The sequence below is a fragment of the Podarcis vaucheri genome (assembly GCF_965113315.1).
Source record: "Podarcis vaucheri genome assembly, chromosome: 3".
Lineage (NCBI taxonomy): Eukaryota > Metazoa > Chordata > Lepidosauria > Squamata > Lacertidae > Podarcis > Podarcis vaucheri.
Window position 1 is genome coordinate 50,144,614 of NC_138761.1, and position 18,039 is coordinate 50,162,652.

Genomic DNA, 18,039 nt, shown 5'->3' on the forward strand with positions numbered 1-18,039 from the left:
TATTTTAACACATTGCATGTCATGCACATTCCTGAATATTGGATATTTAATATTTTTTGGCCAGCCACAGTGTGTTAGCTGTAAAGGTACATAGTTTTCTAGTAAATGGTTTTTGTTGTCATCGTCAGGATTTTTTGCGGTAGCCTTGGCAATAGATCTTGTACTATTCGCTTGTTCCACATATAGTGGATGACTGAAATGCTCCATTGCTCAATAATCCCTCTTGCTAATTGAGGCTGTCACTTTACTTTGAATTAAAATTTTATTGATTCCAGGAAGTGAAGTAGTTATTTCTCTCCTTGACAAACTTTGTCAAGTGTGAATTTAATGACAAATCTGTTTTTTGTCTTCTCAGGATGACCCAAATAACGTTAATGCATTAAACAACAAAGAACAACGCAGTAATAATGGGAACGAAAAATTTCAAAACATCGAGACCCTACCTCCAGGTATTTGAACAGTATTTCTTTATTTTTGAGTAAAGTATGGACCAGTTATGAAAATTAGCTTCTAATAGCAGGAGTAGGAAATATGCTTGGTATATGTATGAAGGGGACAGGTGTGTTTTAAGGTTTTCATAAGTCATCGTAAATACAACTGAACAATAAAATGTTAGAACCTGTAAGATGGCAATCCTATATCCATTTACTTGGGAGTCAGCATCATGAACTCTACAGCAGGCATGTATAGGATATTATTTTGTTTTTTACATTTTGATTTAATGTTTGCTGCTTTTGCAGCAACTAAGCACAGCAACAATAAAACATTAACAAATAAAGACATCACTTCTCAATATATAAATACACAGAAAAGATATACTGTAAAGACAGAGTAAGATTAAGAGTCTCATGCTCTACTGAGCTATCCCAGCTCTAGAACAATAAATGAATCAAAACAAGAAAGATACTGTAAATTAATCAGAACAGTATAAATTGCAAAAGTATGAACCAAGCAACCATGCATCAACCCCCCCCCCAAAGTCATGAAACAAGTCTCCCCCATCTTTCACCCAGGGTGCATGCACTTCTCTCCCACTTCTCATCACGGGGAGCAGGTATCCCCAGGATGATTTCGCCCTCGAGTAGAAACCAGATTGAGAAGTTTAGGTAACCAGCTTCTTATTATAACTAGATCCTGGAGAGAGAGAAAATCATAGAAGGCATACAATATCCCGCTCCTCACCTGTTTCCCAGCCAGGGCGGCCAGATCCGCAACAGTCGGTTCTCAATCTGGAGTGCGGAAAAGCTTCCATTCTCCCTCTTTATTATCCCAAAAGGCAGATAATAAGTATCCTATACCATTCCACAATGAACTGCCCTGAGACCTACAGGTATAGGGCGGTATACAATTTTTATAAATATAATAATAATAATAATAATAATAATAATAATAATAATAATAATAGCATAGGTTTTTAAAAACAAAGGAGCAGATCAGCAAATTAAAACTCAAGAGAAGTGGCATCCCCAAAGGAAAATTATTCCCTTTCTAGTTGGCTCACCAATTATGCCCTGCTGCATGGTGTGCAATATCCTCTGGATATTGTACAACTCCGTAGGCCCTGCCCTGATAAAGAGTTGCTAATGCCCTGTGCTTCCTTGTCACCTTCCCAAACATGCTGTCTTTATAGGCAACTAACCCAAGGTACGGCTGTATGTGATAATTGTTATAACTGGTTTTTTCCTCCAATGAAAGCTTTGCCCCTAAAAATCTCAGTATCATTAATATGTAAAGTCCCCAGTCATTTCAATTGTGGGGAGAGGCCCCAAGTGGCAGTGTTTGCTAAAGGATGACACTTAAAGCATCAAGATGACTGTGTTTTTATACTATGTCTTAGAGAATAAGCAACTCGTAACTGAATCTTCAGCATAAGCAAATGCTAGGAAGCTTCTGGACATTGTGGTTGACTAGGCTATGATTCTCATCATTGCCAAGAGCAATCTCCGAAAAATGAAATGTGTCACTAGTCATATATTTTGCTTCTGGGCTATTCTGGAATAGCTGTGAGAAACTGTGTCAGTGCACAGCTTTGGGGGTACTAAAGCACAGAAAGTGACATGTGTATACACTAAAACAATAATAGTGCACAATAGTATCGCGTATCAGATTCAAGGTTCGGTTCTTTATTTTGAGTGAGTGAGAGGGATGGAGGACTGTATTGTTTCTTTCACCAGGAGTTTGAGCTATGGATTAAAAAAGGAAGACCAGAAGGAATAGAAGCCAAGCTTATTGCTCCCTTTTTTAAATAAATTAGAATTAATATTAAAACTAAACCCATAGTTGTGCCTGAAATTCTCCATGTTATTCATGGGCAGCAAAAAGCGGGTGGGGGGATGATATTTCACTTATAGTTTAGGGGGACCCCAAAAAGAGAAATTCTTAGAAAATGTATGTTCCTCTTCTGAGAAATTGTAGCCCAGCTTAATTTTTAATTCTAGATAAGCAGGCCATATTTTGATAATATTGTTTTTTCCTAGTAAGTGCACACTAAAGTACAAAGTGCTGTCTGCTTAAGACATTTCCTGGCAGTTTTATATTAATTGCTGCACTGTTTTGAGCTTATTAATCCACTTTAACATATAGGTTTGCATCCAGACTGCTCCCTAGGCAAGCAGAAGGCATTTTTATCTTGTATAGCTATCCCAATTACCCCTTCTTGCCATAGCCCCACATTTTGTGACTCTTAGCAATGGCTTTGTCAGAGAGTACACGGACTGCAGGGACATGGGTGGCGCTGTGGGTTAAACCACAGAGCCTAGGACTTGCCGATCAGAAGGTCGGCGGTTCGAATCCCTGCGATGGGTTGAGCTCCCGTTGCTTGGTCCCTGCTCTTGCCAACCTAGCAGTTCGAAAGCACGTCAAAGTGCAAGTAGATAAATAGGTACCACTCCACCGGGAAGGTAAACGGCGTTTCTGTGTGCTGCTCTGGTTCGCCAGAAGCGGCTTAGTCATGCTGGCCACATGACCTGGAAGCTGTATGCCGGCTCCCTCGGCCAATAAAGTGAGATGAACGCAGCATCCCCAGAGTTGGCCATGACTGGACCTAATGGTCAGGGGTCCCTTTACCTTTACCTTTACACAGATTGCAATGAGATGAAGACAGGAAAGGTCCATATCCTGAGCAGAGCTTTGTTCATTATCACTTCATCCAACCCATTACTTTTCTGCCAAGGGTTTAGAGTGACACCTGTGTTATCTGACTAGTAACCCTGTTGAATGGGCATGCATAAGAATGATATCTGCATGTCCACCAGATCCTGCTGTGGGCTATCAAGTTGTTAGAATGACACTAGGACAGCACTTCTGTTAGCTGCAAATAATCTCTTTGGCAGAGCCTTTGATAGAAAACACACACGCCTACTACTAACCTGGTGATAAAGATCATAGCCTCTTGGCGCGTCCTTCATCTCTCTTCCTATGTTCACTTTGGCATATAAATCTGACCCCGGGCATTGAAGCAATAAGCATTATTGTGTCCAGTTGGAATGACTTTAGTCTGTTGATAATTCTGTGTGCTAGCTTCATCTTTTAAGATCACAAACCAGTAGGAAAAGAATATGGGCTTTTGCAAGCCATTAAGTTTTACAAGGTAAACAGATGTTCTGTGTTTTGAAATTCTGAACAGAATTTTCTGAATCCTGCAAAACTTGATGACCTCACTGCTGTTAATAAAGTATGAGGATTATAGCTCACTGAATTTAGTAGTATCGGCTTATGCAGGACATAAAAACCTGAGCTTCCCTTTTGACACTCAACTTAAAGAAAGATTTATATGCAGCTTTGTGAATTAATGTGTCCCAGCCCGCAAATGCTACTATCATTTTAAAATTGTACCAAAATTTTATGACCACACACTTTGTAATGAAAGACTTGCAGTTGACCTTTTTAATAAAGTAGTAATTAATATGCTTTAATCTTTTAATTTTAACTGTGATAAATATTAATAAAACTAAGGTTGAGACTAACAAAGGTTGAATAAATCTAAGCACACTTTATAACTAATATTTCCTCTTTGGCTACTTTCCCAGTATTGGCTCCTCCATTTACATCCGATCCTATTACCAAAGAATGTAATCAGTACTGCTTTGCACTGAGTACCTTATTGTTGGCCTGTCACTTCTGAATCTGTTTTCTGATTATGTCTAATCTGAGACAGGCTGTCTGATCCATGTTCTGAAGTGTTGGGAAGGACTTGATGGGAGTAAAGCATGACATTAGAAAGGAGGTGAAGGTAGACTTGCATCCAGCAATGTTCTTCTGCTGATACAAGACTAGTTGACCTAGCAGAGGCTTGAGTTGAATAGAAAGGCGGAAGATGTGACTTCTGGAGATTCCCCCTTTCTCCTGCACCCTTTCCCACATTGCTACCTATTGGTCTTCTGACTCTCCAAAGCAAAGTTTGGGGGCAAAGAGCTGATTTGGGGAACCAGCAAAGATTGTACCCCCTCTAGTTATGGAAGTCTCCGCTGGATCAAATACTCTCTCTCATCAGGGGAAGGACACAATTGAATTCAACCCAGAGTTAATACAGGTTTCTGAAACACTTCATTATCTCTTACCATGTCCCTCCAGCAGTATACTCTTCAAAATAAGCAAATATGCTTCCTTTTTCTCTCCAGCGTTTATAGTGTCACCTTGCTGACATAAACAGCAACCAGCAAAAACTGACCCAAATTCTTTTTGAATCTGTCAACCTGAATTCAGGGATGAATCAAGGCTTTGAGTCTCCTTAGGCACAGTTAACTAGATGCTTTGTGCCTGAAGCAGTGTGACTGAATGTAGCTCCCTCTTGTATTAGAACTGTAGTTACATTCTCATTCTTGCTGAGTTCACATCCATAGCAGTTGTGGAAGGACTCCAAATCCAAGGTGAAACAGTAGTTCATGTTGCTATGTTAACATTGATGAGAGAGTTTATTGTGTTGCATATAAACTGAATGTCTTTAAATGTATAAATTGGTAAGCAAGTTGATGTTAAGTATGTATATTTAAAAAGTATTTCAAGTAAATGGCCTATCTGTTTTTCAGACCACTTCTTGCCTGCTAATGTTTTTCAGCTTAACAAAACAACCCCCTAATGGCCTCCAGAATCAAATAAAAGAGTGTTTTTAGGGTTACAATAGCATTGGGTTTCATGAAGGATCCAGATTCCTGGGCCAAAAGTCCAAGAAAGACATTTAAAACAAAACTTACTTGATAGAGGTGCTGCTAAGTAATTTGCTCTGAGATGGCAAAAGGATAAATGCTCCCTAAATCAAATTTTACTTTGAAATGCAAATGTCATTTTGCACTCAGAAGATGTGCTCTGGAAGTTGAACATGTTTCTTGAGATTGAGTTTGTGTGTTTTGCAGTGTGCTTATATTGAAGAAATGTCACAGTTAAGCAGAGTATTTCAAATTTATACTATCGTGTTTATCTGCATTGCTGTAACCTCTGAAAAAAAGTGCAGTGGATGAGTAGAAAACAAATACTGGTCTCACTGATTGTGTAATAAAACAGCACATTACCTAGTTCATGTTATAAATAGCTTCATTGCTATTAACAATTGTAAGGATGACATATTTAAAGTCAAGTTCTTAAATGTTTCATTGGCAGCAGACTTCCTTAAAGCAGGTCTGTCATGATGCGTGCTATAACTTGTAAACTGAATTATGCATGAAGCTGATGCTACGTTTTGTGGAATATTTTTGTTGAATATGGAATTAATCAATGGATGCACTTCAGAGCGCACACAGGCTTTACAAGTAACAGTTGCCCCCAGGTCCCGCTTGTGTGATTTCCACAGGCATCTGGTTGGCCACTGTGAGAACAGATGGGCCACTAGCCCGATCCAACAGGGCTCCTCTTACGTTCTTGCACTCTTATCTTTCAGAAATATTATTAATATAATAATGAAATGTTACTAATATTTAATGTCTCCATAAAAAGTGAAGGCCACAACTCCCCCAATTTTGGACCTGTTGGTTGTTTGAGGTCCCATGCTAACTTCTATTTAAACTGGTATTTAAGGAGAAGCTGAGCCTTTTGCCTTGTCATATGATACAACCTATTTTAGGATGGATTCTTCCTGTAATCTTATCAGGCGCATGCCAAGTATGAATGCAAGTACCGGTTTCGATTGCTTAACTGTTAACAGAGAACTACTATGGTGTAATACTGGAACGTGCATTTCATTCCCCACTCCACACACCCCCTTTTTTTTTTACATTGTGCCATGATTGATTCATTGCTTTGCCAGTTATGCCTCTGGGCACCAGCAGGCTCAGTATTATTCAAACATAGCCATAGTTCACTTTGGGCTGAACAGGAACGTTCTGCCAGCCTCTCTAGTGTAGGACTCACCCTTAATCAGATGCTACTTATTTGAGCTTTCTTTTTGGAAGGAAAAGCAGGGTACAAATGCTGAAATAAGGAATAGTTGCAAAGTGGCTTAAGCCTTAGGACATTTCTTATTCTACTGGAATGTTAGAATAGTGGAGTTAATGCAAGATCTAGAAATCTTTCCTTTCCTTCAAAGGGATCACAACACAAGCCTCTTTTAACACCTTATACATTTGAAGCATCTTTAAGTGCTATGTATAACTTGAACCCAAATAGACTTGAACCCCAATAGATCCTGTTAAATTCAGTAGTTCATGTGTATCTGTTGACCAGGTGTATCTGAGCCAAACTGAAATGGAGACAGTTTACCCTTACTTGTGCTTCATATCATTTATGCGTATGCATTTTTTATGATAATGCATTCCAGAGAGAGAGGGGTGGGGAGGGAGAGATCTTATGTAGGTTTATCAGTGGTTTATGATGTTTTGCTGCACCTACTCATTCAGTTCATTAACTTGTAAGGCTAGAGTTGTTGGATCGAAGCAGATTTAGTCCCATCAGGGTCAACTGGCTTAGCTGGAGTTAAATCATATTACTTCATCTCCAGTGGTTTGTGGACAAGTCAATGGCCTCTTTCTCAGCTATAAGTGATCACCAAAGAAAGAAAGAAAAGTAAGCAGAGTTGCTGGGGTAAAGAACCCTTTTAAGGTCCAAAATACACATTATGTTAAGAGCTTAATTGCATTTAAAGCGACTGGGTTTTCAAGCCTGAATGGCCACTGCTGAGAGAGGAGAGGGATTAGAACGGTCACAGTATTAGGGAAAACGTAACCCCCATGAATGCATACATGCACACACCAGGCTCACAGTCTCCCTCTTGAACTGTTGTTTGTCACTGCAGCTTGGGGGATGTGACTTGCATCGAGCAGGAGCAAACCCTTAAACCTCTTCCTCTTGGTCTGTCACCGTCCCAATTAGGCTGTGTTGAAATTCAGAACCAGACCAAAATGTTTGCTGCCTGAGAGAATGACAAGATGGCACTTTCCATTCTGTTTCTTTATTTAAATTTATTTCAATACATCTCTTTATCTGAGGATCGCGAGGCGGTTTACAGATATAAAAGTACATTCCATAAAAGTGCATTCCATGCACAGAAGCAGACTAGACAGACCATTGAATCTTACTGGGGACACAGCAGTGTCCACTACACCTGAGGGCAGCAGGCTAGCTTAAGGGAGTACAGTAGAACCTCTACTTATGACCGCCTCTACCTGGGCCCGTTCCAAGTTGCGACCAGGTAAATACCAGGTTTGCTGTGATTCGTGCACGCACAGAAGTGGCTTCTGCCATTTGTGCACACGCAGAAGCGGCTGCCGCCGTGTACACATGCGCAGAAGCGCACTGCTGCTGAATGCGCCTGCGCACAGTGGCGCTTCTACCAGCGACCCGGATCGACTTATGGACGGACCTCCGGAACTGATTACGTCCGTAAGTAGAGGTTCCACTGTATAGAGCTAGACATGTGGGTGCATACAGCCCTGTCTTCCAACACTCCTCTGCATCTGCTGTCTTAAGGCAGCCCCCTCACTGTGCCTAATGGCAGGGCCAGCCCCCGCTAAGTTAGTTCATTTTTTTTTGTCATTTTAACTTCCTTAATGCATTTAATGCAACATGTAGTTTTGCCCCGTTTTAAGTTTTTCACAAGTTCTGCATTAGTGTGGTGTAGTGGTTAAGAGCGGTAGTCTCGTAATCTGGGGAACCGGGTTCGGGTCTCCGCTCCTCCACATGCAGCTGCTGGGTGACCTTGGGCCAGTCACACTTCTGTGAAGTCTCTCAGCCCCACTCACCTCACAGAGTGTTTGTTGTGGGGGAGGAAGGGAAAGGAGAATGTTAGCCGCTTTGAGACTCCTGAAGGGGAGTGAAAGGCGGGATATCAAATCCAAACTCTTCTTCTTCTAAATCTGAGCAGCTGGTGCACAGTTGTTGTTATTATTTTACAACAAAGTGCATGGTACTTGCAGAACCTTGTAATAAAATGCTACTGATAGGGCTGGCATGGAAGACTCTTTAGCCATGCTTGGAGTCTCAAAGCCAGGATCTGCATGAGCTCCAGGCACCCATATGCAGCCATTTTGTTTTTCCTTTCATGTGAATGAATAAAGAAACAAGCTAGAATGCTGCAGTTAACCCAACTTTCTGTTACATACGAACACGCCAGCGTACGGAAGCCAACTTAAATTGTGTTTCATGTTCTGACTTCTTTGGAAGCCACTAACCATAGTTCCTACTTTGGATAGAATAGGAAGCTGTGGTTAACTGGGGCTTTTGGGGTTGCTTGTGCAAGAGTGAGTGAACAAAGGGGCAAGCAAGCAGCTTCATATATGTGCCTGAAACGTTTGCATATCTTGGCTCATTTAACCAAAATTTAATAATCCAAACGTGGCCGGTGTCTGGCTGGGGGGGGAGGAGGAACCTGTTGAGTTTGAAAGAAAGATGTCACCCGCCTTTCTGACTATTTAGAAATGTTACTGTGCTTCTCTGTTAATTGTATATTGTCTTTACAAAACCAGCATTTTGTGTTTGAATCTTTTAACACCAGGTTTTCCTTTTCTTAGGGAAAGTTAGGTGGCAAGATTTTGACCAGGAAGCTTATGTTGGAGTCACCATGGTCAAAGCTGGCCAAGACCCGTATGCCCGTAATAAGTTTAATCAAGTGGAAAGTGATAAGCTGCGTATGGACAGAAGTGTACCAGATACTAGACATGATCAGTAAGTACCAATTTGCTGTATATATTGGCTTCCTTTAAGTAACTTTGCCTCTCTCCCCCCCAGCCTTTTTAAAGTGGGACACATTCATTCATAGGAGGCCCACATGCTATCTGAAATAATATAGACACATGTTTTCTACCTCATTAAGAACTAAGGCTTGGGTCTTTTGGGCCTGATCATTGATTAACTAGGTTCAGTGTTGCTACCTTGTTTATTTTTTTTGCATGGCATCAGTTTGTCTTCCAAAGCTATGCCTATTTGTCATGTGGCTTCATATCCAAGGTAAACTCCCTTACAAGTTGGCAAAACAAAGTCAGCCCCTTATTTCCCAGTTAGTGGCTTCTTTTAGCCCCCTCTTTAAAATTGTAGTCTTTCAGATATTTACAAAGGATGAAGCCAGTGGAAATGTGGCCTTCTCTAGTTCTAAATGTGCTATTTCAGTATTCAAGCTTTTCATAATATAATGTAAGGATCGGCCTCTATTCAGACAGAAGCTTTAAAATAATTGAGGGTCTATTGGAATGTATAAAATAGACTAAAGATAAAAGTACCTGCCTTGCTATGCATGGAGAAAAAACATTTATATATATTTTTTCCTTCCTGTGTCATGTGTTTAAAAGAGGCCTAGAAATGCATGAAAGCTACCTGCACCCATTAATTCTGGAGTGGAATAAACAAAGGATTAACAAGGCTTTTTAGTCATATTGCCAGTGAGACTTTTAAGCAGCTTAATTTTATATGGACACTTCAAATATTTTGAGGATTTGGTTCACTTTAGAAGGCCTATATTCAGCTTGGACTATTAAAGCTGATCAAATGAATTGCTTTAGACACAATTTTCTGCTGTCATTGGTAGGAATCGATTTAAACATAACTGGTGCACCACACTGCTCTTAAGCTACAAGCATGATGTGATTATTATACTTTTTCAGTTTGACAACTAGTTTTAATGGGATACCGTTGTGCAGATGACTCACAGCTTGATTTATCCACTGTTGAGGACTGTCTGAGCCATTTAGGATGAGCTTCCTCTTTCGAAGGTCTTCAACCTAATAAGAGTCTGCCTTGCCAAAATGCCACCTCGCACAGAAATGATAAATCTTAGTGCAGCATGGATCTTGGTATTGGTACCCACCTTGTGGAACGCCTTCCCAGCAGATGTCAAGAAAATAAATAGCTATCTGACATTTGGAAGACATCTGAAGGCAGCCCTGTATAGGGAAGGTTTTTATGTGTGATGTTTCACTGACGTTTGCTAGAAGCCACCCAGAGTGGCTGGGGCAACCCAGTCAGATGGGCAGCATATACCGTATTTTTCGCGCTATAGGACGCACTTCTTCCCCTTCAAAAATGAAGGGGAAATGTGTGTGCGTCCTATGGAGCGAAGACGCCATAGCCCCGCGACCCTCTATGGCTCCTGCCATAGCCGCGCGTCACCTCTCCAGCCGGGAGAGCGCGCGCGGGGCTAAATCAGCCCCCCGTGACCCTCTCCCGGCTGGAGAGGTAACACGCGGCTATGGCAGGAGCCTCTCCGCTGCGCCTTTCCGCTGCTCCCTGACCTGCTCTTTGGGGCTGGTGGTGGGCTTCCCCCCGCCAGCCCCAAAGAGCAGGTCGAAAGGAACCTGAAGCCTGGAGAGCAAGAGGGGTCAGTGCACACCGACCCCTCTCGCTCTCCAGGCTTCCAAGGTAGCCGCCTGAACGCACCTTAAACGGCACCTTGTTTTAGAGGGGGAAAACAAGAGGGGGAAAGTTCTCCCCCTCTCTGTGCAGCGCCTCCTGCCGCTTCACTGAAGGGGCGCTGGGCAGAGAGGGGGAGAATTTTTTTTTCTTGTTCTCCCCCCTCTAAAACAAAGTGCGTTCTATTGTCCGGTGCGTCCTATGGTGCGAAAAATGCGGTAAATAAGAAATTACTATAATAATAAGTGGACAGAGATGATGTGAGAGTTTTGAGTGGTTACAAAAGTTGGTATCCTCTCCATTGTGCCTAGGAACAGAGGTAGACCTTGCACCTATGCAAGGGAACGCTTCAAAAACACAATTCTTGCAACAGAAGGATAACATTTCTACAGCAGCCTATATGACAATTGGTACTCTGTGGCATGTACTCAAATGTCAGCAACATTCAGAATACCACACACATAGAAACATAGAATTGTAGAGCTGGAAGGGACCCTGAGGGTCATCTAGTCATGCAGAACAGCCATACAGAACAGCCCCAGAACTCCCCCACCAGTTCTCAAATCACTATCTTTAACGCTGTTCCTGAGCTTATTTTAGCGTACGGAATTGAAGTTTATTTTTTACAGCAGCAGCAATTGTTCATCAGACTTTTCTGCCATTCCTCCTCTCCTACAAGATATAATATGGATGCCTGTTGTGAATCTTTCAGTAAGCATCTCTGCTTAGATGGCGCCGCTAAACATAAGCGGTCTAATGCTTGAAATGCTTTGTGTTTCTGTCAAGGTGTCAACGGAAGCAGTGGCGGATAGACTTGCCAGCTACCAGTGTGGTAATCACCTTTCACAATGAGGCACGATCGGCTTTGCTTCGAACAGTTGTCAGGTATTTCTGAGAACAATTTCTTCACCTGCAAGGGGCTGCTCTAATGTGGTGATATATGGTGATAATATGAATTTAAATTTTATCAAATGAAATTCATTGATTCCTCTCTTTTTTTAGTGTTCTCAAGAAAAGCCCGTCACATCTTATCAAGGAAATCATACTTGTAGATGACTACAGTAATGATGGTGAGTATTCATACAGGATTCTGCTCCTGAAGTCATCTTAAGAAGATTAAAATAACATATTGAAATAGTTGTTGAACCTCTAGTGGATTTCTTTTTGGTTGTGGTTGGCACGTATTTGTCAGGGCCCTACCTAGCCTGTAGCAACCAAAGCTAACACTTTCTTTATGATGTCATGAATGAAATAGCTTGTTGTTGGCACCCATCTGTCAATGGGGTGTACCTCTGGAGTTGTAGACAAAGCTCACACCCTGCACAAATCCAGAGTGGTGTCCCTAAGGCGGTTGGATGGCACCTTATACACCTCCATCCAGCACCTCTTGCAGCCAAGCTGGTGCCAAGCATATTGCTCTGCTTTCCTTTGGACCACATCAACAAGGCCGGGGTGTGTGTGTGTCTTCTTGTCTGGGCAGCCCAGGACCTCCATACACACTGCCTAGGCTTGCAACCTGGGGAGGTCACTTCAGTGCTGCTAATACAGCAATTTGACTTGTGATCACAAGCAGTTGATCTATCTAGTTGCTTGAGCTGAGTTTCCATCTATCTATTTATTTATAGAGGGATTTATATACCTGTAAATCACACAACATATCACAGCAGTGTACCTTAAAAAGATGATAATCAAACAATAAAAATATTTTTAAAAACCACTATTTAAAAACAGAATGTTTAAAAACAAATTTAAGTAGTATTCAGCTGAATTTTTTTACTCATGCTCATAGTTAAAGGACCCCTGACCATTAGGTCCAGTCGTGGCCGACTCTGGGGTTGCGGCACTCATCTCGCTTTATTGGCCGAGGGAGTCGGTGTACAGCTTCTGGGTCATGTGGCCAGCATGATTAAGCCGCTTCTGCCGAACCAGAGCAGCATACGGAAATGCCGTTTACCTTCCCGCTGGAGCGGTACCTATTTATCTACTTGCACTCTGACGTGCTTTCGAACTGCTAGGTGGGCAGGAGCAGGGACTGAGCAATGGGAGCTCACACCGTCATGGGGATTCGAACTGCCGACCTTCTGATCAGCAAGCCCTAGGCTCTGTGGTTTAACCCACAGCGCCACCCGCGTCCCTCATTATGCTCATAGTTATGTCCTGTAAATCAAGTTTGCCACAGAAACGAAGTTATTAGGTATTTCTTACCTCCAAAACCTGGGTAGTTGTAGGTCTTTGACTGTTACTCTCCCCATCTGTTTCTTGAACCAGTATGAACAAATGATTAACCTATTACGCCTTTTTCCTCAGCTGAGGATGGTGCACTCCTTGGTAAAATAGAGAAAGTGCGGATACTTCGAAATGATCGCCGGGAAGGTGAGCATTTTGTTTTGAGACTGGAAAAAACGTAAAGAATTCCAGGCAGAATTACTTTTGTTAACAGGAAAAACATGCTCCTGTTGCAGGTATGGTATGTAGAAGAAGTGAAATGCACTGAATAGAGCAGAAGAGGCAGCTATTTAATTTGATAGTCTTTTATTATTCTGTCTTCTGGCTCACTTTATAAATGCTCTCATTTCACAGTACTGGAGGCCTGGAGCCCTTCCTAAATCAACAGCTTCCTAACTATATAGAGGCTTTAGAAGTCAAGTGTGGAAAGCTGGTGGTCTAATTGCTTTCTTCTACTGCCATAAGTTAGAAAGACAGACTGTTCAGTTGAACCGCATTGTCGGTGCTCTATATGAAACTAAGTTACAAGCAGTTAGAATCCCTGGCCTCCTTGATATCTGCAAAAGATTGTAAAGCGCAAGTTGTTAAGCATTCAGAAGTATGTGAATTAATGTTTGTATTTTCTTCCCTAATGGTAGGAGATGATTATTGAATCTTGCCTTGTAGGTGTAAACATGTATTGTCAGAAAATTAAAAAAATGTAATTTGTAATACCAGCAGCAATAAAACCTTCAGCGGCATTCCAGTAGAATGAAAACTTTCAAAGTCAATGTTAATTTGTTCTCTGTGGATGACTAGACCATGCTTTGTTATAATAATAATAATAATAATAATAATAATAATAATAATAATAATAATAATAATGTTTATTCTCCCCCCCATCTGACTGGGTTTCCACAGCCACATTGAGCGGCTCTCAACAAAATATAAAAAGTGATAAAACATCAATCATTAAAAACGTCCCTAAACAGGGCTGCCTTCAGATGTCTTCTAAAAGTCAAATAATTGTTTATTTCCTTGACATCTGAAGGGAGGGTGTTCCACAGGGAGGGCTCCACTACCGAGAAGGCCCAGAAGAGTCTTTTCTACCCTAGACTCCTTTGCGAGGAAGGGTGAGCTATAAATTAAATTAATTTATTGATTACATTTGATAACTGCTGTATTATCTACAAAATTCCTGTAACCGTGCAACATATACCCGAGGAGGCAGTTAAAAGATGGAAGGTATTTCCAGTTATAGTCAGTAGTGGCATAGTTGCATCTGCAGGAACTTCTGTTACAAAGTTTGAACAAATTCATCATTCAATGGCAATATTCTAGTCTTCTTGTATTATGTGAAGTTTAAATGATGTTCTTGTGCTGAACTTAAAACTTTGTTTTCTTTTGGAGTTCATAACATGTATAGATTGCTCACAAAGTAGCTTTAATGAAATGTTTGGCAAGATCAGGTAGAGGCGTAAATAGCATTTCATTATTCACATCTCTATTGATTCCTGAGCTGAAAAACTGCACAGGGTTCTAAAAAAGAAAAGTCATGCATAATAATTGCACTATAAGATATTAAAAAGTATATATTGTAAGCTAGCCAAAAATATACAAAATCTTAGTTTGCAGCCATTGAGAAACAGAGTAATAAAATCAGTAACCTGTCATTAAGAGCTAGATATGATGATTGATTACTACTATCTTATTAACAGATATCTGCAAATATGACGGAGAGAAAGAGAGAAGTATAGTCAGCTGAGCTTAACAGTAAAATTATTACAGTGTTGCCCTGCAAGACGAATGCCTCGCAAGACGAAAAACTCGCTAGTCAAAAGGGTTTTCCGTTTTTGCGTTGCTTCGCTAGACGAATTTCCCTATGGGCTTGCTTCGCAAGACGAAAACGTCTTGCGCTTTTTTTTAAAAGCCGCTTGGAGAGGCGCAGTTGCGACGGACCGTGGTTCGCAAGACGAAAAACATCGCAAGACGAAAAGACTCGCGGAACGAATTCTTTTCGTCTTGCGAGGCACCACTGTATATTGATCCTGACAAATGTATAGATCAGTATACGCCCAAATGCAACACTGACTTTTATAAGCTGTATGTTCAAAGGCAGAAAGAGTGGCAAGTTATTCAGACCACTGGGTAGTGGAAGGTGGGTTAAGGCACTGTGTTGTTGGGTTCGCTCATAAAAGTTATAATAGCTCCTAAGTTAAGGAGATAGTCAGCTTTCAGTACTGCTATTGGATCATAAAAAAACATCTCTGAGAGAGCAGTATTAAAAAAAAATTCAGGAGAATATTATCAGAAGAAAAGTTTTCCACTGGGCAAATGAAACAAAAAGGTGGGAGGGAGTTGAAAAGTTCAAGAGGTAGTACCTCCAGGAGAGTGTTTTTGAAGAGATTTGTTGAACATGAAATGGGCAAGTAATTTTTAATTATATAATTTGCCTTTCCTAAGTTTTCCTTTATTTCTTGCTGCAGTATTTCGCCCCTGTATATTCTCTATTTCTGAAACATGAGCATCATTTTGACCTAGAGTACTGGTGGTTATCTGTTAATAATGTGACTGTTATTTATCCCAGATACCTTCCTTGTATAGTTATCATGACCTTATACTACCAATATATATATAAAAATAATTTAAACTGGAGTTAATTTACAAAACATCCCATTGGTTTTGTTTAAACTGTGTGGTCTGTACAGTTTTTAGCAGCTCATTAGTAGTGTTGTTCCCAGAGGCGTGAAAAGGGTTAAGGTTGTGAATATCTCAACGTAAATTATTCTAAAATGTTCTTCCTATTATCAGTTTTATAGCAGAGAGGGACTGCTTAACACATAAGAATTAGAGCTAGAAAGTAATGAGGATTCCACTAGAATGTGTGATTACATCTAATTACTACATCATGGATGTTTGTAGTCTTTTCAGTCTTTATATGAAGTGATGCACACATGGGTAGCTTATTAGATGAACAAAGCACAATATGGTGTAGAGAGAAATAAGCAAATTAAAAATTCAAACTGCAATGCATAAACTTCTGTGTGATGCTTGCAAGGCTATCTATCACACACTTTGGATGAATGTAAAAATGGAAACACAGTAAGATATCAAGGCTTATGTGTTTGCTGAAAGTTTTCCCCTTCCTCCTCATATACATTAGCCTGTGTTAGTGCTTCCAAGTAAAGTAGTGATGGGCAACATTTCACTTTAGGTTAGTTTAGAGCTGGACTCAGCAGATAGAGCTGTTTCCCCCAAGCAAACTAATAATTATGTTAATTCAGAGCTCAGCTGGGGCTGTTCTGTGCTCCTGTTGACATCCCTGGAAGTACAGCACTCTCTGATTCCCTAATTCTTTCCCCCACAGTCCCCTTATTATGGCGACTGCAGCTTTCCACTTCAGGAGCAATCATAACGGCGTGGAGAAAGGGAGATGCTCTCTTTCCTCCATGGTTCTTGGAATTTAGAATGCTGCTGCTGCAGCAACATCCCAGGTACCAGGGATGCTGGGGAAATTATGTTTCAAAATGTCCTTAGTGCTTAGGAACTTGCTACAGCGACACTCCTAATTTTCAGGCACCATGATGCGAAGAGGGGAGGCTTCCCTCATTCCGCTGCAACTTCTGGATACGCATGGTGGTTAGGTTGCGGGAAGTTGTTGGCCCAGTTTGGAATACCGGCACAAGTCCATCCGCAAGCACACCAGATTCATGTTTCACACCAGGCAGTTGTGAATCTCAGTAACGTGATAATAGGAAAGCCGAGTGTGACTGTATTAGTCACGAGAGAAGTTTATTTGGATCAGGTCTAATGGGCTGTCTAGCTCACTGTCTTGTCACCCAACAACAGCCACTGCTAGATGTTGTAGAAGGTGTAAGTATAGCAGGTTGATAAGTAAACTCAGTTGTTTTGCCTTTTGTCAGTAGTCTGATTCTTTTTGAACTGAATTACTAAACTGATGGAATAGTGAGCAACAAAAAAAGAAAGAAAAGAAATTGGCTAATATGTGGTCTTGATTTTCAGGTTTGATGCGCTCTCGTGTCCGAGGGGCAGATGCAGCACAGGCGAAAGTACTGACGTTCTTGGATAGTCATTGTGAATGCAACGAGCACTGGCTGGAGCCTCTTCTGGAGAGAGTAGCTGAGGTTTGTTATGAGGAACATAGACTATTGATCCATAAACACTGTTTTGTTTGAATTCTGTGGTGCTTAAAATCATTTGTAGTGGCTGTTTTCAATCTGCATCTCATTTCAAAGCGCTCTTCCAAAATAATTCCCAGTGTACTAACTAGCATGCCAATTTGATACAAAGAGTTGTGAACTCCTGATTTCAATACAGTGAACAACCCTGTGATCCTAACTCAATGAAGGGTGGTCTGTAAATGAACCAAATAAATGAATGAAATGAAATTTGAAAAAGTAGTATTTCAGGCAGGGAGATTTGTACATTTTGCCCCTCACATGATTAGATCAGAATTGTTTGTAAATAATCATTGATTTAAAATAAAGAATTCCTGAGGGTAGTTCTTGGTTTAGTAGGACACACAATTAAACCTAGCAATAGTTGACATGTCAGCCAACAATTGATTTGACCTCAATTCTGTTAGGTATTAGGAAAGTGTTTGAAAACAATGGTTGTATCACAGTGCCATATTACTATAGCATAGTTACACTTGGGATACACGCTTAACCCATATCAAGAAGCATACCATAAGACTGGGAAAATTGCAGAAAATGTAACCAGTGAACAAGGGTTTGGAGGTTCTTTCCAAGAAAATGTAGTCAAATTCCTTTGTGTTATGCATTATTGTAAAGCTGATTATTTTAACAGCAGGCAAGTTTTGTCACTTCTGTTGGTGTTACTTTGAATTCAGGAATTTTTTATATTATACTCAGCTATTGTAACAGACAGTTTGGAAATGGTTTACTTAATAACTGGCAATGATACTGGCAAACGTTATACAGTGGTACCTCGGTTTTCGAACGTAATCCGTTCCGGAATACCGCTCGAGTTCCAAAACATCCAAAAACTCAAAACAGAAGCCTCAAAATGGAAATCTCAATACAG

The 18,039-nt window shown here is 40.8% G+C and overlaps 1 protein-coding gene across 1 annotated transcript in view; it reads left to right on the forward strand.

Annotated features, from left to right (window-relative positions):
* Window positions 1-18,039, forward strand: part of GALNT2 (polypeptide N-acetylgalactosaminyltransferase 2) — a 70,359-nt gene that overhangs the window by 30,372 nt on the left and 21,948 nt on the right. Inside the window, exons 2-7 of the mRNA XM_082217013.1 lie at window positions 356-449; window positions 8,937-9,090; window positions 11,554-11,652; window positions 11,770-11,837; window positions 13,075-13,140; window positions 16,996-17,117. Coding sequence (XP_082073139.1) covers window positions 356-449; window positions 8,937-9,090; window positions 11,554-11,652; window positions 11,770-11,837; window positions 13,075-13,140; window positions 16,996-17,117 — 603 coding nt within the window. The remainder of the gene's footprint in view (window positions 1-355; window positions 450-8,936; window positions 9,091-11,553; window positions 11,653-11,769; window positions 11,838-13,074; window positions 13,141-16,995; window positions 17,118-18,039) is intronic.